This window comes from Equus asinus, chromosome 5, assembly GCF_041296235.1.
Source record: "Equus asinus isolate D_3611 breed Donkey chromosome 5, EquAss-T2T_v2, whole genome shotgun sequence".
In the NCBI taxonomy this organism is placed as follows: Eukaryota; Metazoa; Chordata; class Mammalia; order Perissodactyla; family Equidae; genus Equus; species Equus asinus.
The window spans coordinates 86237357-86255728 of NC_091794.1; the positions used below are offsets into that span (position 1 = coordinate 86237357).

At 59.5% G+C, this 18372-nt stretch overlaps 2 protein-coding genes across 4 annotated transcripts in view; both read left to right on the forward strand.

Moving 5' to 3' along the window:
• Window positions 1–9886, forward strand: part of STK40 (serine/threonine kinase 40) — a 41881-nt gene extending 31995 nt beyond the window's left edge. For both annotated transcript variants that reach the window (XM_014840137.3, XM_044770355.2), the window contains exons 7-11: window positions 466–581; window positions 5194–5338; window positions 5489–5608; window positions 6082–6166; window positions 7523–9886. In XM_014840137.3, the coding sequence (XP_014695623.1) occupies window positions 466–581; window positions 5194–5338; window positions 5489–5608; window positions 6082–6166; window positions 7523–7741 (685 nt within the window). In that variant the 3' untranslated portion in view covers window positions 7742–9886. The remainder of the gene's footprint in view (window positions 1–465; window positions 582–5193; window positions 5339–5488; window positions 5609–6081; window positions 6167–7522) is intronic.
• A 6174-nt stretch (window positions 9887–16060) lies between these two features.
• Window positions 16061–17822, forward strand: EVA1B (eva-1 homolog B). Of its 2 annotated transcripts, none has more exons than XM_044770359.2 (3): window positions 16061–16338; window positions 16761–16833; window positions 17113–17822. In XM_044770359.2, the coding sequence occupies exons 1-3, from the start codon at window positions 16288–16290 to the stop codon at window positions 17541–17543; spliced, it is 555 nt and encodes a 184-aa protein (XP_044626294.1). In that variant the 5' UTR covers window positions 16061–16287; the 3' UTR covers window positions 17544–17822. The 2 variants fall into 2 exon arrangements, with proteins under 2 accessions (XP_044626294.1, XP_044626295.1); XM_044770360.2 differs by having other exon boundaries at window positions 16064–16338; window positions 16729–16833.
• Window positions 17823–18372: the final 550 nt, after the last annotated feature.

Here is an 18372-nt window from a genome sequence, read left to right on the forward strand (position 1 = left end):
AGGCGATGACCAAATGGCTCAGCACAGGGGACAGAAGTGGCCTCCGAGAGTGGACCTCAAAGCTCTGCTGGGGTTGCTTTTCCTCGCATGTCAGTGAGGGAATTGAACTGAGTCTCTGGTCACTCCCAGTCTGCATGTCATGTGAGGTGGTTTTGGGAAATCTCCACCAGTTGTTCAAGCCCTGAGCTGTACCCCTGAGACTCGGCCAGGGCACAGGGGAGCAGCCAGGAAACACTCGCCTGGTCGGAGGGACTCAGCTCCCCGCCAGTCAGCTCGGCAGGGGACAACCAAGGGTGACTGATGGGCCAGTGGTCACCTCCCGAGTGGCACTCCCCACGCAGCCATGGGGACGGCAGTGAAGGCCAGGGGAGCAGGAAAGGATGCTCCCAGGATGGGGGGTGGGGACAGCGGGGACGCCCATGGGTGCAGACACCAAGCTGTGTTCACTCTGCCTCCTGCTCCCAGGACACATCGGATAACCATCACCAACTTCTGCCTCGGGAAGCATCTCGTGAGCGAGGGGGACCTGCTGAAGGACCAGAGGGGGAGCCCCGCCTACATCAGTCCCGACGTGCTCAGTGGTACGTTTGGTGGGCCAGGCAGCGGGCCTGGGCTTCACACAGCCAGGCTCTGCGGCAGTTCATTCATTCAACAAACAGTATCTGTGGGCAGGCCCTGGGCCAGGTGCTGGGGCTTCAGTGGTGGCCCAAACCAGTACTGTCCCTCCAGGTACAAAATTGGGGTCTTACAGAGGATGAGATGGTGATCGTCATACTGAGGTGTGTTTAATTACCCTCTGAGAGTAGTGCTTAGAAAGGAAGAATGTGACTTCTGTGAGTGCAAAAACCGGGCGCTTGAAGGACTTCCCCGAGGAAGTGACATCTGAGCTGACACTGTCAGGATAAATAGGAGTCCACTGGGGTTGTGTGACTCGGCAGGGGCAGCCTGGCATATTTGAGGAACCAACAGAAGGCCCTTTGGCTGCTGCTCACAGAGTGAGCCTGGTTCACAGCCAGACGGGGGGCAGGTCAAAACCACAGGGTAAGAGCCGCCATCCTTGATGTCAAGTGCGAAAGGAAGCCATGGGACAGGTCTTCCCTGGTGTGCGTGAGGGGATTTGCATGTCAGAGACGTCACACGCTTCATTCGTTCTTTCTTTCCTTCTGCTGGCGTTTATCCAGGGCCTCCCGCTTACGAGGCCCATTCTCAGCACTTTGGGCACAGCAGTGACCGGGCACAGAGCCTCGGCCTCCAGGACGGCCGGACTGAGACATGCCGCACAAAGTGAATCCGTCGGCTCACAGTTACCCCCTACTGACCGTGCTGCTAGGGACCAGGCGCTACGCTGAGCACTTGATGTACGCTGTTGAAAATCTCACAGCCACCCTGTGAGGCCACTGTTCCAAGTCCTAGTTTTTTACGGATGAGAAAACCGAGGTTCGGAGAGATCAGATCTCTTGTCCAAAGTCGTAGCTAATAATAAACCGGAAAACCGAGGCTCCACCCCGGGCCACCTCCCACCCAAGCCCCACTCCTAGCTGCTTCACCGTAGGCTTTCTTTCCCTTTCCCACTGTCCTGTGCCACATTGGGGTCCCTCTGTCCTGATCCCTCAGGGGACCAAGAATTACATCAGCTCCCGTTGCTCCAACATGGAGGTTTCAGGGTTGTCTCCAGGGTCTGCCATCCCCAGCACACCCCCGTGTGTGCCCCTCCTCGCAGTGGCGGAACCAGCCTCTTCCCAGGTGGCCCATGTCTTCCTGAGGCGCAGGCTGCTGGAACTTGCCACACGCATTTACAGTCCCCTTGGAGGCTTCTACTGGAAGGCCAGGCCTCTCCCAGGGCTACCCACGTGCACAGGGTAGTGGTGTCCCTCTCCAGGCCTGGGGATTTTGGTTCGAGTCATTGCAGCCTCAGCTAGAGGGATCTGGGTGCCAAGGGCTGGATCCCAATTCCCTGGGCACCCCCCCCCCCCACCCAGCCTGGATGCCCTCTGTGCAAGTCCCCAAAGCATCCCTGTCGGTGACAGAGCCAGGAGGATGGACTGGGCCCCTCCGTCAGCCTGGGCTGCGAGGCAGGGCTGTGACTGTGCAGGCCTGGGTGGGAGGGCTGCCTCTGGGCAGGACGCCTCCTCAGCAATGCCACGCTAGGGTGGCCTCTGTGTGCAGTCACTTCCTGCTGCTGCCCACGGCCCCTCTCTCCGGCTCTTCCAGACTCATGGCAGTCTTGCAGGATGGAACAAGGGAACCTACTGTTTCAGAGAGACTGAGACTGGGAGACCAGAGACCGGGGCTCTCATTCTGGCCTTGCTGACTGGCCACTCTGTGACTTGGCCTTCGGACCCTTTCTCGGAGTCTCAGTCTCCTCATAGATTACAAGCTGAAAACAGTCCTGCCTCCCCCATTGTTAAGCAGATGAAGTGGGATGATTATGAGTCCTGCCAGGTGGGTTTCCCCCACACAGCTCTGCCACCTCATTTATTCTGTGTGCCAAACTCAGCCCTGGGCATTGGGCATGGAGCTGTGAAAAGGCAAATGTGGCCTTGCCCTCACAGAGTTTATAGTCTGGTTAATAACTGTGTGACCTTGGAAAAGTTACTGATCTCTCTGGGCCTCAATTTTCTCATCTGTAAAATTGGGATGATAATAGCCCTCCTTCATTGGGTCCCTTTGGGGTTAAATAAAGCCTTTACCTAGTGTCTGGCTCAATAAACATTAGCTGGCATTATCTTTACAAAAGGAAAGCTTGGCGGTCAGTATTCCCTGGAAAGCCAAAGCTCAGGGAAAGGTCACCTGACGGTTAGAGCTCCTGGGAGAGCTTTCCTGCTGGAGGGGGCCGTACATCTCCCCTCCGGGTCCGGGCGGAACTTCGAGTCCTTCCAAGTCAGCTGGCTCCGGCTGAGAGCCCACAGCAGTCCTGGCAGCAGCGCCCCTCCCTACTCAGCCCGCGATTCTGGCTCGGGCATCTCAGCAGGAACTGCCTTCCAGCTGCTGCAGGGTGCCGTGCCTTCTGTGGAGCCACACAGAGCTAACAGTAGTGGCCCAGTGCACTCTCCTGGGGGTCCCACTTGGTGGAGCAGTCTGGGAGAAAGGGGCTGCCCTTGAGTTGGCCCTGGGGGCAGCTGCACAGGGTCGCCCCAGCTGTTTCTCGCATCGGGGGTAGAAAGGGCCGGGGGCGTACAGCCTCAGGAAAGCGTGGCAGGGCTCGTCTCCACAGATCTGCCTGTGGGACCAGCCAGCCAAAGCTCGTGCCCCACGGGTGCCCTTGGCTTCTCATCATTGTGCTTTTCAGATGAAGTAACAGGCCTGTTGAAGGTGGTCCGTGGTACCTTCGTAGGCACAGGCCAAGGCCTGTAACAGCATTTGTCCATGCACGTGTGCACACTCCCTCCCTGTTAAGTTGCTTGACCCCAGGGCTGGCCCGGTGGCCTAGTGGTTAAGTTCACGTGCTCAGCTTTTGCAGCCCAGGGTTCACAGGTTCAGATCCCAGGCACGGACCTACACACCGCTCATCAAGACACACTGTGGCAGCATCCCACATACAAAATAGAGGGAGATGGGCACAGATGTTATCTTAGGGCCAATCTTCCTTACCGAAAAATATATATATATTTGTCAAAGTGAAAAAATATGTTGGAATAAGTTCACAATTTAAGAAAAAAAATTGCTTGACCCCAGTGGGCCTGGTGAGACCTTCAGAACAGACGTCTCCCACCCCGAAGGCATTTTCAGCCACCCAGGAAGGAGGCTTTTGGACCAGAAAAAGGATTTTAGTTATCTGTGCGCTGCCTGGTGCCCAGGGAGATGACGCCAAGGTGCCCGGCAGCGTCTCTTCCACACCCGTAGGGAGTGAGCCATGTTCTGGGGTGCTGGCTGCCATGGAGACCACTGCTGGGCCAGAGAAGGCGCTGTCTCAGGGGCTTGGCCCACAGGGGCTTTTGAAAAGCTTGAGTTGTTCTCATATTTTACATTTTGGGGAGCAGGTCAGGCAGCAGCTGGCATCTGGGAGGAACTCTACTGCTGATGGGCAGGTGGGCAGATTGCCCTGGAAATGGGAAGGGGGCGCTTGTACAGTCAGCTGTGTGACCTTGGACAAAAACATCCTTGTGCCTCGTTTTCCTCTTTGGAGAAATAGACAAAATACGGTCATCTCTTGGTGTCCGCGGGGAATGGGTTCCAGGAACCCACCTAGGATGCCAGCATCCACGGATGCTCGAGTCCCTTAAATAAAATGGCACAGTGCAGTGATTACGGTCAGTTGGCCCTCCCATGTCTGCAGGTTTTGCATCCGCGGATTCAGACCCCTGCGGATTGAAATGTGAACTGCGGATCGCTTGGTTGAATCCGTGGATGTGAAACCTGTGGGTACTGAGAGCCATCTGTATCTAATTCATAGAGTTGTGGTAGAGATTTAATGAAATAAAAGTGTTCCTTCCAATGCTGTCACATTGGTGCTCAGTTGAATGTTCGCTCCTCTCTGTCTCACAGAGAAGAGAACTGTAGGACAGAGCTGACTTAACTGGATTCTCCTTACTGTAGCAAATATATGAGTCCACGCTGGGCACGGGTTTCCGCAGTGAGCAAAGCAGAGGGGCGCCTGCATCTGAGAGCTTACCTTCTAGAGGGGGAGACGGGAGTGAACAGACAAAGAAGGGGATGCTCACACATGGCGCTGGCGCTGGGGGGGATAGTGACCGCGGAGGGCCCGAGGCTGGCTGTCCAGGGCTGGCGACCTCCTTGTTCCACATACACTGTTGGCCACCAGCTCTGTGAGCCACTGCTGGGTGCTGCGGCCATAGACCCAGGCCCATCCTTCTGGGGCTTGAAGTCTGGCCGAGCAGGGCTGGTGCTGCCAGGAGGCGGCACGAGACACGCTGTAGGTGAATGGGCTGCACGAGGCCAAGTGTGACCCCTTCTCCTCGGAGGTTACACCAAGGTGGGGCATCGTCCTATTGAGCATGAGCAGGAGTCAGCCTGAGGAGCAGGGGAGGGCCAAGCATGGGCAAAAGCTCAGAGGACCAAGCCGGGGTGGCTTGCTCTGGGAACAAGGCAGGAGGGTGACTGGAAGTGTGGGTGGCAAGGTGGAGGGGTCCCGTGGGTAGGGTTTCAGGCACATAGCTGGTGAGTTGAGGGGATCCCAGGCCTGTTCTCCTTCGCAGCCTGGGCTAAGTGCGCGCGTGTCCCTGTGTCCCCCAGGCCGGCCATACCGGGGCAAGCCGAGCGACATGTGGGCCCTGGGCGTGGTGCTCTTCACCATGCTCTACGGCCAGTTCCCCTTCTATGACAGCATCCCGCAGGAGCTCTTCCGCAAGATCAAGGCCGCCGAGTACACCATCCCTGAGTGAGTCCTGCCTCCCTGCAGGGGGAGGGAGGCCCAGCCCATGGGGCTCAAGGGGCGGAAACAGCACAGGGAGGCTGGGAGTCCTGGGTCCGAGACCCAGCAGCAGCCTGCCCAGCCTGAGCCCTTGCCCTCTCCCTCTCACCGCATCAGGGATGGGCGGGTTTCTGAGAACACGGTATGTCTCATCCGGAAACTGCTGGTCCTCGACCCCCAGCAGCGCCTCGCCGCCACCGACGTGCTGGAGGCCCTCAGTGCCATCATCGCATCATGGTAAGTGGGCGGGCACTGGGCCAGGCGCAGGGCTGGGTTCTGCCTGTCCTTAGGCACTGCCCGACCTGCCCAGAAAAGCAGCCTGAGGTTGGGCCTGTTTCTCTGTCAGGCAGAGTCAGATTTCCAGATTTTGCCCATGGGTAAGATTGGGAGGATGCAGGCAGAAGTCAGGGTTGAGCATCTCCTGCATGCCAGTTGATGCCAGCTATGGGGTAGCATTCCCTCACTGAGTTCTCACCATAGCCTGTGAGGTAGACGTCCCCCTTTATTGAGAAGGTGAGAAAACAGGCTCAGAGGAGCAGAGCCAGTCATGTCAGGAAGGGGCTGAGCCGGGACCCCCCCCAGGTCTGTTGACTCCAGCCAAGTCTTGGAGCAGTGGGGACCTGGGCTTCCTGGGCTCGTGCCAGCCAGGCCAGGGCAGCAGGGGCCTGGGGCTGCCTGGAGCCAGCCTGACTTGGCTGCCTCCCCTGCAGGCAGTCCCTGTCGTCTCTGAGCGGGCCTTTGCAAGTGGTTCCTGACATCGACGACCAAATGAGCCATGCGGACAGCTCCCAGGAGGTGAGTTGAGGAGGGCAGACAGTCCGGTACCAAGTCCTGGGGGCCAGCCTCCAGGGAGGGTGGGCAGGGCAGGGGCAGAGGTGGCAGCTCCCAGCAGGCCACAGGGCCTCCTCAGCCTGGTCCCCAGCCCTCCACTTCCCCTGGGAGGTTGGAAAGGGACACAGGCCTTTGGCATGGGACTTGCCTTGTGTCTGGCTCAGCTGGCAGTTCCATGGCCTGCGAGAGGGTTGTAGGGCAGCTGAGGTGGAGCCCCTCCGGGGAGGCCTCGCAGCGGCCCAACCTGGCCCTCAGCTTCCTCTTCCTGCCCCAGCCCTGGCTCTGCCACATGCTGGCCCTTTAAACAGTCACTTTCCTCTGCCCCTGACTCACAGGGCTCTCTCTCTGCCTTCCTGCTTTGAGTTTTTCAGATGATTCATTTTCTCCCAGTTTTCTCTCCTCCCCTGTTCCCTGCTCTGGAGAAAGTGCTGCGCCCGGGATGGGGGCGGAGACCTGGGCACTAGGCTGCCGCTGGCGGGTGATCTTAGGGTGCCCCCTGGAGGGCAGGGATGCTGTAAGGACCTTCCCTCTCTGGCCCACCCTGGGGTTCCACAGCAAGCGTTAGGTGGGCAGGACCAGGAGGAGCCAGCCTGGAACCATAGCAGAGAGGAGAGAGAGTTCCAGGTCCTACCCTCCAGCTCCCACCCGCTCCCAGGGCTGTTCAGCAGCTAAAAATAGTCATCACTAGCGTGCAGTGAGTGCCCACCCCAGTGCATCTCCCTCAAGCCTCTTACAGGCCTGTGGGGCCAGTGTTCTTATCTTTCTTTCACAAAGAGGCAATTGAGGTTCAGAGAGGGAAAATAATTTTCCCAAAGTCACACAGCTTGGAAGTAGTGGAGCTGAGCCTCGAACTCAAGTCTGATTGGAAAGCCCTGCTTTCCCCTTCTGATGATTAGTGCAGGGACCTACCACTTCAGATTGTGACTGTGCCTGGGCCTCTCCAGGAGCCCAGCATGGGGTGAGATAGAGTAACAGGGTTGCCAGCCCGGCCCCAGGCCCCTCTCTTAACACTTGACCTGCATTGGCCCCCAGGGCTCTCTAGACCCTGTGTGAGGGGAGATTACTGCCCCCTTCACAGGCGAGGAAGCTAAGGCTTCTGAGGTAATGTGACCTCTGCCAAGGCCAGTGTCTTAGGAGAGGGGATCCAGCTGGAGTGGCACCCAGGGCGGCCAGCAGGGCAAGGTGTGGGTTGGCCAGAGGGCCTCAGGGACCCACATTCTCGGCCAGCAACTAGATTGGGCGCCAGAGTGTGGGCCCGGGGAAGAGAGAGGCCTCTGGAGCTGGGCCACTGACACGCACACCTCCCTCTGTGCCTCGCAGGCCAAGGTGACAGAGGAGTGCTCCCAGTACGAGTTTGAGAACTACATGCGGCAGCAGCTGCTGCTGGCCGAGGAGAAGAGCTCCATCCACGAGGCCCGGAGCTGGGTGCCCAAGCGGCAGTTCGGCAGCGTGCCCCCCGTGCGCCGGCTGGGCCATGACGCGCAGCCCATGAACCCCCTGGACGCAGCCATCCTGGCGCAGCGCTACCTGCGGAAATAGCAGCCTCGGTCAGGCAGGGCCACCAGCGGCCGCCCGCCACCTCTTCCCAGCCCCCAGCCCAGCACCCAGCTGTGGGGGCTGGGCCCCGTGGTTCTGAACTCTCTCCAGGGTGCGGCGGGGACGGGGCAGGGACAGCCCAGGTCATACATGGGGTCAGCAGAGGTACCACGAAGCTACCTTTTGAGATGATTGCTTGATCGTTTGGTTTTTTAATCTGAGAAGCCTAGATAACTAATCTGCTTTTAATCACGATGTTTTAATCTACCTCTGTCTCTTTAACCATGCTGTCTCTGGACTGAGTGAGAGGGAGGAGGAGGGAGCCCACCCTGTCCCAGGGTCTGAGCCGGCCACTGCCGGGCAGCGCCCCCACAGTCCAAATAAGCTGAGAGTGCAGCTCGCTGCTGGCTCCCCATGAACGCCCACCCCACGCTCCCCCAGGCCCCTCCCACCCGGTCCCGTCCTGCCCCTCCTGAACCCAGGCCCTTCCGTCTAAGCTTTGGAAAACCTTCACCTCATCTTAAGCAGAATTCAAATATATTTATTTTTGTACTGAAACCAACTTCTCTCCCATCTCTAGGTGGCTAGGCCCGTGGCCTCTCCCTGCCCCCAGCCTGGCTGGACAGCAGGGGGCCACAGCCCACAGATGGGCCCCTCCCTCGCCCCCAGGCCCAGAAGCCCCTTCTTGCCGGCCCCTCTCCCCCTCCCACCCACCAGTCCCTCCTTGTTTCTGGTGATGGGGAGGCCTCTCTAGACTTGGTTCTCTTTCTCCCATCTCAGTAGCTTCTCTGAGGTGCTGTACCCTCGCATTAACCCTGGCTTCCCTCTCCGCCCCTCGCCGTGGTGCCGTGGTATCAAGGTAACTTGGACAGAGATGTGAAAGGGGTGCCTGTGGTCAGGCTGGGGAGGGCTGGCTGGACTCCTGTCCGTGTGAACAGGTGGCCCTGCGTGCACGCCCTCTCGCTCCCCACACCCCACTCTGTGTTCAGAGAACAGTGGCGGCATCTCCCCTCTGCCCTTGCCTCATGAGAGATGAGGCGCCTCTCCCAGCAGACCCTGGCCAGAGTCCTTCCTGCGGCCTGCGGGGCTCGTGGGGAGACCTGTGGGGACCGGGGGCCCTGCCTGGCTTGAGAACAGTCCTGCTGCCCCTTTTGAGCCGAGATTTTGAAGTGGATGCCTGTCTTGCCAGAAACGCTGTTCTCACCAGAATGCGCACCCCCCCCCACAACTGGACTTGGCCCTGCCCAGTGCCAAGCAAAGTGCTCCCCCCAGCCTACCCCCACCGCCTGCAGAGGCCCAGTGTTCCCTCCAGGCAGCCCTGGGGCTGCAGGCCTTTCCTGCCTGGCCATGCTCCCCAGTAGGGAGGTGACCGAGGCCTGCGTGACTTTGTTTCCCAGAGTGTGAGCTGCCCCCTCCCCAAAAGCTGACTCACTGTGAGTGGCTTGGGCAAGTTCCCAAACCTCCTTGTGCCTCAGTTCCCCATCTGGACAAAATGGGGCCACCTCTTGCCAGCAGTAGCAGGGCCGCCCACGCCCCTTCCTTTCCATGTCCCCACCCCAGCACTTGGGCGTCCCGTGCCTCTGCCTCAGTGGGCCTTGGGAGCCCGCCTGAGCCCAGCACTTACCCCCTGAGCACGGCGCTCTGCCTCAACCAGCTGTCCAGCCGCTGGGAGCCAGGGCCTCGTGCCGTGGGGGCGGGGGGTGCCCTCTTTTCTATATTTATTTCAAAAAGAAGTCTCCTAAGGGAGTAGAAATGCAGTCCAGCCTAGGGCTCCCAGCCCCTGTGACTGTCCTGTGAGGGTCTCAGCCGAGCCCCCGTCCAGCAACCTGCCCAGACCCTCGGGCCTGCTTGCCACGTGTGGTCTTTCTCCTTTTCAAAGCAATATCCTCGGGTTCTGCAAAGCCCTGTCAGACAGACTGGTCCCTTCCAAGGTCAACCCATGTGTCTGATTACATTTCTGGTAAAGCAAGTGAGAGGAGGTGGGGTCTGTCCTCACTGGGGGTCACACGCTGAGAGAAGTCCTGTTGTAAAGAAACAAAACAAAACGGAAAAAGTCACAAAAAAGTTTGTATAAAGACATATTTTTGTACTACATGGGGACTCTTCCTGCATGTCAGCAATAAAACTTCCCGATCTGGGGCCACTGTGGTCTGTGTCATCTGCCCTTCCTGCCCCCCTCGCCTGCATCTCCATCTCTCCCACCCGGCCCTGTCTCCCGCCGTCCTAGCCGGGCAGTGCGGGATTCTGCGGCTCTTGGCTGTACCACCAGGTGCACTGGATAGGTCCCCTCGGGCCCGAGCGGGCTGTCAGGAAGGGGGGTGGGGCCAAACCACCCAGCATTCTCCCAGACCCGTTGGTCCAGCCTGCCTCTAAGTGCCCGAGGGGGCGCTCCCTGCTTGGCTTGGCGCAGCCCGGACCTGTGCAGGCAGGAGGCAGCCCACAGCAGCTGCAGCTGGCAGAGTATTGATCCTTTCTCCTGGCCAAAGCCCCTTCTGGGGTCGGGGGACCTAGCCAGGCACACTGCCTAGGTGTCCACACGCCCGTCCAGGGCAGCTGGGGTAAGAAGGACCAGGCCTTTTCCTGCACCACCCTCCCCTCCCTTACCCTCCCCTCCATAGGAAGCCAAGGGGGTTCCTTCCTTCCTTTCCTCTTTCCTTCCTTCCTTTGCCTAAATTTAGGCTTTGCAGATAGAGGATCAGAGCAATGAAGCTAGAGGTCGGCTGGCCCCTCCCCCGGCACGGCACAGGGCACAGCAGACCCCCTTTTGTGGTCAGGTCCCCCACACAGGCCCAGGTCCCAAAGGGAGCAGAGAGCCAGGCCTGAGGAGCCCCCTCCCAGTCAGTGTCCACACAGCAAGAGGGGGTGGCACCCCTCCAAGGTGTGAGAAGACCCTGGCGCTCTGCAGCTGCTTTAGAGTAGGCCCCAGGCCCCTCAGCCCTCCCTTCCCCCACGGCCCCACTGCTGCCCCAAGCAGCCAGGAGGCCAGCCATCCTCCTGGCCACTCCTGAGTCTATACAAATTTTGCCCATTTCTTCTGGCTCATGCCTTGTCTATCGAGCTTTCCTAGATGCATCAACAGAAGGGACCATCACACCCAAGCCACCATTGCCACCCTCCAACTCTACCAGCTGCCGCCCCTGGGCCTCGTCTCCCTTTTCGGCCTCCCTCCTATGCCCTGACCTGATCAGCCTGTGTTCTGTGCACAGGACTCCCCCAGGCCCTGCATGCTTACACTCAGCAGCACCCAAGCCAGCAGGCTGCACGCAAGCAGGGACTTTGCTCACTCATGTGTCCTCAGCACCCAGAATGGGCCTGGCATGCAGCTCGCACGCCAGAACTGTCGGGTTATTAACCTAAACTTCTAAGATTACTCTTCACCAGTTTTTATTGCGAGCTCTGAAACCAAGGAAGGGGAAAGTCCCAGAAGGGTGGCATAATCTGCAGCCTCCTGTGCTCCTGAGGTGTTGAAGAGAACTGAGCAGTTCCCCTCAGTGTCGGCCAGCGCCTGTCGCCAGGGTCCTTGGGGAGCGTCTGAGGTGGGACAGGGAGCGAGGGAATGGAGGCTCCGGGGCTGAGTTGTTCAGGCTCCAAAGCCAAGTTCACCTTGACTTCTTGTCTGTCGATCTGTCCCTCTCTCTCCCTCGCATGACCCATGTCCAATCCTGCTAATCCTGCCAGCCCAGCAAATGTGAGCACTGGCCACAGCTCTCTGAGACCACCCCGTCCCAGCCCCTTCCCCCTTCCCGGTCTCCCTGCTCCCACTCCCCCCCTGACAGCCCAGCGGCCACCTGCCAGGCAGAGTGAGCCTTTTAAAAGTCCCGTTGGTCCCTCCTGCTCACACCCCTCTGATGGCTTCCACCCCAGGCAGGACAAGCCCCACAGGCCCGTCTGTGGTTTATAAGGCTCTGCGTCACACGGCTCTACACTGGCCTCTAACGTCTCGGCCCGCATCCCGCTCACTGTCCCAGGCACATAGGCTCCTGGCTGATCCTGAAAGAGCCGAGCACGCTTCCACCTCAGGGCCTTTGCGTTGGCTACTCCTTCTGGAAGGCTCTTCCCCCAGATATTTGCATGGCTCCCTCTCTCACGCCCCTTTGCTCAAAATGTCACCTCCTCGGAGAGGCCTTCCCTGACCATGTCCACCTGGTCTTCACTAACCCCTTCCCCTGCTTTAGTTTTCTTCATTGTGCTTATCACAGCCTGACATGATAGCATATATTTATTGTCTGTCTCCCCAGCTGGAAGGTTGAGCTCCCTGAGGACAGGACTCTTTTCTGGCGTCCGTGCAGGGGTGGTCGTCACAATGACTGGGGGGCGTTGCTGGCATTTAGAGGGTGGGGGCCGGGGCCTCCAGACAACCCCACGAGGAAGGCAGATGCTACGTCTTGCACGACATGAGTGAAAAACTTGTTTATAATGACCAGAGCCAAGAATCTAACTCCATTTTATACATAAACACAAAGGATTTGTGTATACCTAATATACTCTGAATTTCCTGGGAATGCAACTACTGTGTAAAAGGGAGGAAATCTGTCCTTGTTTGTTCAGAATTTTACCAAGAGTTCTTCATCGTTGCCGACACTGACACACCCCCTACCCCAGAGGCAGTCTGTGCGTGTAGCTCTCACCTTCCTGGCAAGTGATCACTTCCCAAATACATGTCATTACCGTTTATTTATTTTACAAGATGGGACAGATATATACATATTTTTTTAAATTAGAAATGGAGGTAATTTATGGACATTTCTAGAATTCATATTAGCCATACATTTCATTTCCGGAGCATAAAAGGACATTCGTCCCCACAAACGTCATTCAACCTCTCTGAGCCTCATTTTCCTCCTCTGCAAAATGGGAGTCACGCTACAAACTACACAGGGTTCCTGGGAGGATTCGGAGGGTTGGTGTGTGCACAGCATCCAGCAGAGTACCAGGGTGCAGAAGGGTACGCAATATCCACCACTATTATTCATTTTGCAAACTTTCACAGTACCCTCTTCCCGGCAGCTGTCCTGGGTGCTGAGGGGGCACTCAGCGGACTGGGAAGGTTTTAGGAGGCTCTGAGTGAGTCCCCGTCTTCCCTCCATCCAAGGCCTAGGCAGTCCCTGACCCCACAGTGGGATGAGGGCCCAGTGTCCGGAACAGAGCAGCCAGGACCAGGCCCCACTTGGCCACTGGGGAAGGGAGCAGAGTCAGGCTCTGCCCTGGGCCCTAAACACGCCAGCCCCTCCCAGGGGCTCTGGATCTCTCAGCCTCCAGACCGCCCATCAAGATCTGTCTTTCCTGCGTTTCACACTTGGTGCCTCCCAAGGTGACAAGTCTCGAGTCTCACAGGCAGACAGGAAGGCAGAGAGGCAGCCAACAAGAGGGCAGGTGGGCAGGCAGCGGGTCAGTCACAGGCCGACAGACAGGGAGGAAACCAGCAGGTGGACGGGTGAGATGCAAGCCAGGGCAGGCCGGCAGGTGACAGATACGTGGAGAGATCCCAGCCAGCACTACCGGAAAGCAGGTGGCTGGGCAGACCTACAGACAGGCCGGCGGGCGGGGAAAAGCAGGCAGAAAAGCAGGTAGGCAGGTGGCCAGGGACTGTGGGGATGGCTTGCATGGGCCAAAGGCTTCAGGCTCCTCCCCAGGGCCCCAGGAGCAGCTCTCAGCTTCTTCAACCCCTCCAGGGCAAGGCTCACTTCTCCCAGCTGGCCTGGCTTGGCCACATGCATCCCCCTGGGGAAGGCCGTACTCTGGGTACCATGTGTCCCTCTCTCAGAAGGGACCGGCAACCATCTGAACCCTCACTCTGCTCCAGCACGGCCACCTGCTTCACCAGGGGCGAGTCACACCTGACACACTCCAAACACACGTCACACGCCAACCCAGACACACACACACCTTTGTCTGTAGGTAACAATACCTAGAGATCTGCATAGCACAGGGATGCAGAGAAACAGCTTGACACAAACATATGCAAAACCTTACAGCCCCCGCACACACGGAGAGGCACGCACGTGGACCCTCACAGAGACACAGGTACGTGCCATACAAACTGAGGCACAGCATCCTCCACACGCAGGGGCGGTCATACAAACACAGCAGTAGCACACACTCGTGTTCACATGGATGGCAGGCATTCAACCTGTCAGTGCAACTCATGGACACCCACTGAGCTCACAGCCAGTGGTCAGATTCTGGCCTCACCTTCACCTCTCAGCCCAGTTCAACAGGTCTTCTTCCCTCCTCACTAGCCTCTGTGGGCTGACTTTTCCCTGAGACCTCTCGATGCTGGCGCCTCCAGAACTCAGGCTTCAGATGCCTTCTCTTCTCTCCCTGCCCCTGGGTGATCTCACCCACTCCCGGGGGCCTTCAATCCATCTTGTGTGTTGGGGACCCTCAGACACACTTCCAGCCCAGTCTCCTCAGGGCTCCGCCTGCCTGTCTGACACCTCCAGCCTGATAGCTAACGGAAATCTCAAATCCAACTATCTAACAGGAAACGTGCTCCCCACCGAAGCTTTCCTCAGGCGCTCAGGCCCAGTATCAGGCCCCTGTCCTACATGCCTCTTTCCCTCACCTCCACGTCCAATGCAGGAAGTGCTGCTGATGTCCCCTTCAGCACACCGCCTGAATCCGGTCCTGTGTCACCTCCTCTACTGGCCATCCCAGGCCAAACCCTCAGCCATCGCTGCCTGGATGGCTGCCAGCCTGCTCACTGCTCTCCTGCTCCCATTCCTGCTGGGACCCATCCTACAATGAGCCCCCACAGGGATCTTTCCAAAGTGCATCACCAAACCATGACACGTTCCTGATTAAAATCTTCCAGGGGCTCCCCCTCCCTACACTTACCGTAACATCCAGGGCTCCCCCCTACACCCACAGTAACATCCAGGCTCCTCCACAGAGCCCACTAGCCCTTTCGCAGTCAATCGCCCCATCACTGTCCCCGGGCCTCTCCACCCAGGGATAGAGGTGCCCCAAGCGTGCTCCTACCTCAGGAGCCCTTATTCCTGCCAGACACCCTCTCCTGGATCCTGTCCTGGCTGCCCCTCCTGAGGACTCAGGTCTCACCCGGGATGTCCCTCCTGAGAGCCGCCCCAGGTGTTCTCCATCATATTACTCTGCTCCATCACCCTCTGAGCACACAGCAGCCCCCGAGATTATCTTCTTCATGAGTCGTTTGTCTCTCCAACTCCCTGTCAGCACCACAAGGGCAGAGACCCATGTCTGTTGGGTTGACTGCTGAACCACAAAAATAGTTGTACAAATATACAGATACGGGCAGAAATACCTCCACACATGCTCACAACACAGGTTAAACACCCAAGAGTCCCTTTCCTATCCCCATGGGAGTCAGTCCTAGTCTTTTCCCCAGCTAGCTCTGCCCTCTGCTTGAACCCAGTCTCAGGACTGGGAGCGGGGGTCTCCAGCCTGGACAGAGAGGGGGGTCACTGGCCCACAGGCCTCAGGCTGTGCCTTCAGCTATGTCTGCAATTTCCTCTCCCCCTTCCTTCCCTCCTCCTTTCTAAGGCTCCTGCCAAGAAGGCCTCCCCCTCACCCCAGCCCAGGAAGGGGGGCCCCAAAGCGGGGGTGGGCGTGGGGGCAGCCTAGGAGTCTGGGCAGGAAGACGACCAGGGCTGCACATACTGATCACACATGTTGCATGCACAAGCCTGAGCCCAGGTGGAAATGCACGTGTGTGCATAACCAGGTTTAGCTGGGAGAAAATATCTCTGCGCACTCCGGTGCAGAACAGCACAGGGGCCAGCAGAGGCCCCAGGCAGGGATCAGCAAGGCTGGCCTGGCCCTGGCTCAAAGCCGGAGTCCAACATTCATTAACCTTGTGTGACCAGAGCTCCGCCAGCTGGACACACTCACCGCGGAGGAGGGGATGAGCACCCCCTCCCTCCATTGTGGGTTGAGAGTCTGGGGGAGGGCTGCCATGGAGGGGGAGAAGAGGAGCCATCTTCCCCGGGTGTGGGGGCCTTCTGGGAGAAAGAGCAAGGTATAGGGAAAGGGTTAAGGGCCCAGCCAGGTTCTAGGGTCAGAGAGCAGTGGGTTCAAATCCTGACCCTTTGGTAAAGTTATTCAATTTCTCCGTGACTCAGTTTACTTATCTGCCAAGTGAGGATAATGACATTCGTGTGATAGGGTTGTTAGAGTAAATCAAAGAATATTATAAAGGGTTTATTTAGCCCATCGCCTGGCACCGAGCAGAACTTCATCCTCGTTATTATTATTGTTGTCAGTAGTAGCCTGGGGGCGGGTCCCTGCACCCGGCCTCCCCAGCGGTTTCCTGTGGGGGAGCAGACGCCCCGCAGGCCGCGCTCCCCCTCCTCGCGGCCGCCCGCTCCTCTCCCCTTCCCCTCCCGGCCCTTTTCCTCTGCGCCTCCCCCCGCCCAGCCCCGCCCCGCCCCGTCCCTCCTCTTTCCTCGGAGGAAACTTTCCGCCGGCTGGTCCATCGGCCCGTGTCCGGCCCGCGCTGCCGCGGCCTGGGAGCCGAGCCGGGCGGGCGGGGCGGGCGGGACCGGACAGGGCGGGAGCGGCCCGGCCCCGGGTGTATGCGGCCCCCGGACGCGCTGGGCGGGCAGCTGGGAATCCGGGCGCTGACGGTGAGTGAGCCCAGGCCTCCTGGCCGGTGGGTCCCCGTGGGGCGGACGGTATGGGAGAGGGAAGTGGCTCCCCTCCCCGGAGCCCGCCTGGGAGTGGGGAGGGCACCCGCGTCTCTCCCCTCCATTCTGCTCCCGGGATGGCGAAGCTGGGCCTCATTTGGGGACCCCTCAGGGGGCAGGGCCTTCTGAGGCTGACTCCCCTGACCCCAGGTTGGAGGGGTGTCCGTGCCCAGGGCAAGGATCCCCCCCAGAAAGGGCCCAAGTCTACAGCCGCTCTCTCCAGGGTGGAACCTGAGCTGCAGCTCAGGCAGAAGAGCTGCCCCGAGGAGGAAGCGGGGTCAGGGTCAGCTCTAGGCTGGGGAGAAGGATCTAACTTTGCTGACCTCACAGGCTGACAGGGGCGCTGTCCCCCCCCCCCCCAGAGCAGCATGGATGCCCCCCGAAGGGACATGGAGCTGCTCAGCAACAGCCTGGCGGCCTACGCACACATCCGCGGTGAGGGCGGCCCGGGCGGCCCGGGCCGTGCACCCCTCCCTGGCCCCGCTCCGCCCTGCCCTCCCACCTCCCCCCACCATTAAAACCTCCCTTAGCCAGTCACCTACTCCCAGTTCCCCCATCCTCACTGCCCCCCATTGCCCGATAACGGCTACCTAATGTCCTTCAAATAGGGGGTACTGTCCTTGCCCCCCTAAACTAAGAACCTGGAGTCTTTTCGAGATGGAGTGACTCCTAGCCGCCAAGGCCCCTCCATGACTTCTGCCCTCTGACCCCCAGCTAACCCCGAGAGCTTTGGCCTCTACTTCGTGCTGGGCGTCTGCTTTGGCCTGCTGCTAACCCTGTGCCTACTAGTCATCAGCATCTCCTGCGCGCCCCGCCCGCGGCCCCGGGGCCCCGCTCTGCGCCCGGACCCCCGCAGCAGCACGCTGGAGCCCGAGGACGACGACGAGGACGAGGAGGACACGGTGACGCGGCTGGGCCCCGACGACACACTGCCCGGCCCGGAGCTGTCCGCAGAGCCCGACGGGCCCCTCAGCGTCAACGTCTTCACGTCGGCGGAGGAGCTGGAGCGGGCGCAGCGCCTGGAGGAGCGGGAACGGATCCTGCGGGAGATCTGGCGCACCGGGCAGCCGGACCTGCTAGGCACCGGCACGCTGGGGCCCAGCCCCACGGCTACGGGCACCCTGGGCCGCATGCACTATTACTGACCAGCCCCTGCTCCTGCTGCAAGGCGCTCTGGGTACTGGACGTGCACACGAGCTCAGAGCTGCCCCAGGACCTTCGGACTGCCCCTGCCCAAGGTGCTACGGAGGCCCCGCCCCCAAGGCTCCCCCGGTGCTATAGGGCATGGGTCCCCACCCTCTGGGAGGCACCCTTCCCCAGTCCTGCCAGAAAGCCCTGGGGGGAGGGCAGGAAGCAGGGTCCCCACCCCCTCTCCGGGGACAATTGAGAGGTGAAGTGACCAATGAAAGCTGCATTCTCATTGACTCAGCCTCCCTTTGTCACCCCTGCCCCTAATGGCCCCAGGCTCCTGCCATGCAGGAGGCCCCAGGGCTGAGACCCCACAAGACTCCTTTACCAGGCTGACCACCTCCATCCACCCACCCGACGCCTCAGCACACACGCTCGCGTTCCCTTCACAGATGGCAAAAACACGCCTGCACCCCGACTCCACCACCTCACCGCAGCCTCACACACACAAACATCACTCGCATTCCTCACTCGCGAATGCGTCCCTTACCGGCAAACGCCTGGGCACACGTCGCGCCCGTCCCTACAAATGCTCTTGGGTTCACTCATCATTGCAATGACTCCCCACCCCCACCCCCAAGGCCTCAGGACCCAGACCTTGACGCGAAGGCGCTGTTGGCCCCAATGTAACCAAATATGCCTGAACTGGGGTGTAGAGTGTCTGAGCCGAGGTGCGTTCCTGTGAGCCCTTCTGAGCGGACAGTGGGGCCAACCGGGAGGAGAGTAGGCCTGCCCAGCCCCTCCCCTGGCGCACAGCTGGATTCCGGAATCCGGGCCGGCGGGCAG

What these genes read in the sequence shown, in the direction of transcription:
- EVA1B (XM_044770359.2), top strand. Translation starts at nt 16,288, where the DNA reads ATGCGGCCCCCGGACGCGCTGGGCGGGCAGCTGGGAATCCGGGCGCTG. An exon ending in TGGGAATCCGGGCGCTGACG is followed by an intron (nt 16,339 to 16,760) that starts GTGAGTGAGCCC and finishes CCCCCCCCCCAG; the next exon opens with AGCAGCATGGATGCCCCCCG. An exon ending in GGCCTACGCACACATCCGCG is followed by an intron (nt 16,834 to 17,112) that starts GTGAGGGCGGCC and finishes TCTGACCCCCAG; the next exon opens with CTAACCCCGAGAGCTTTGGC.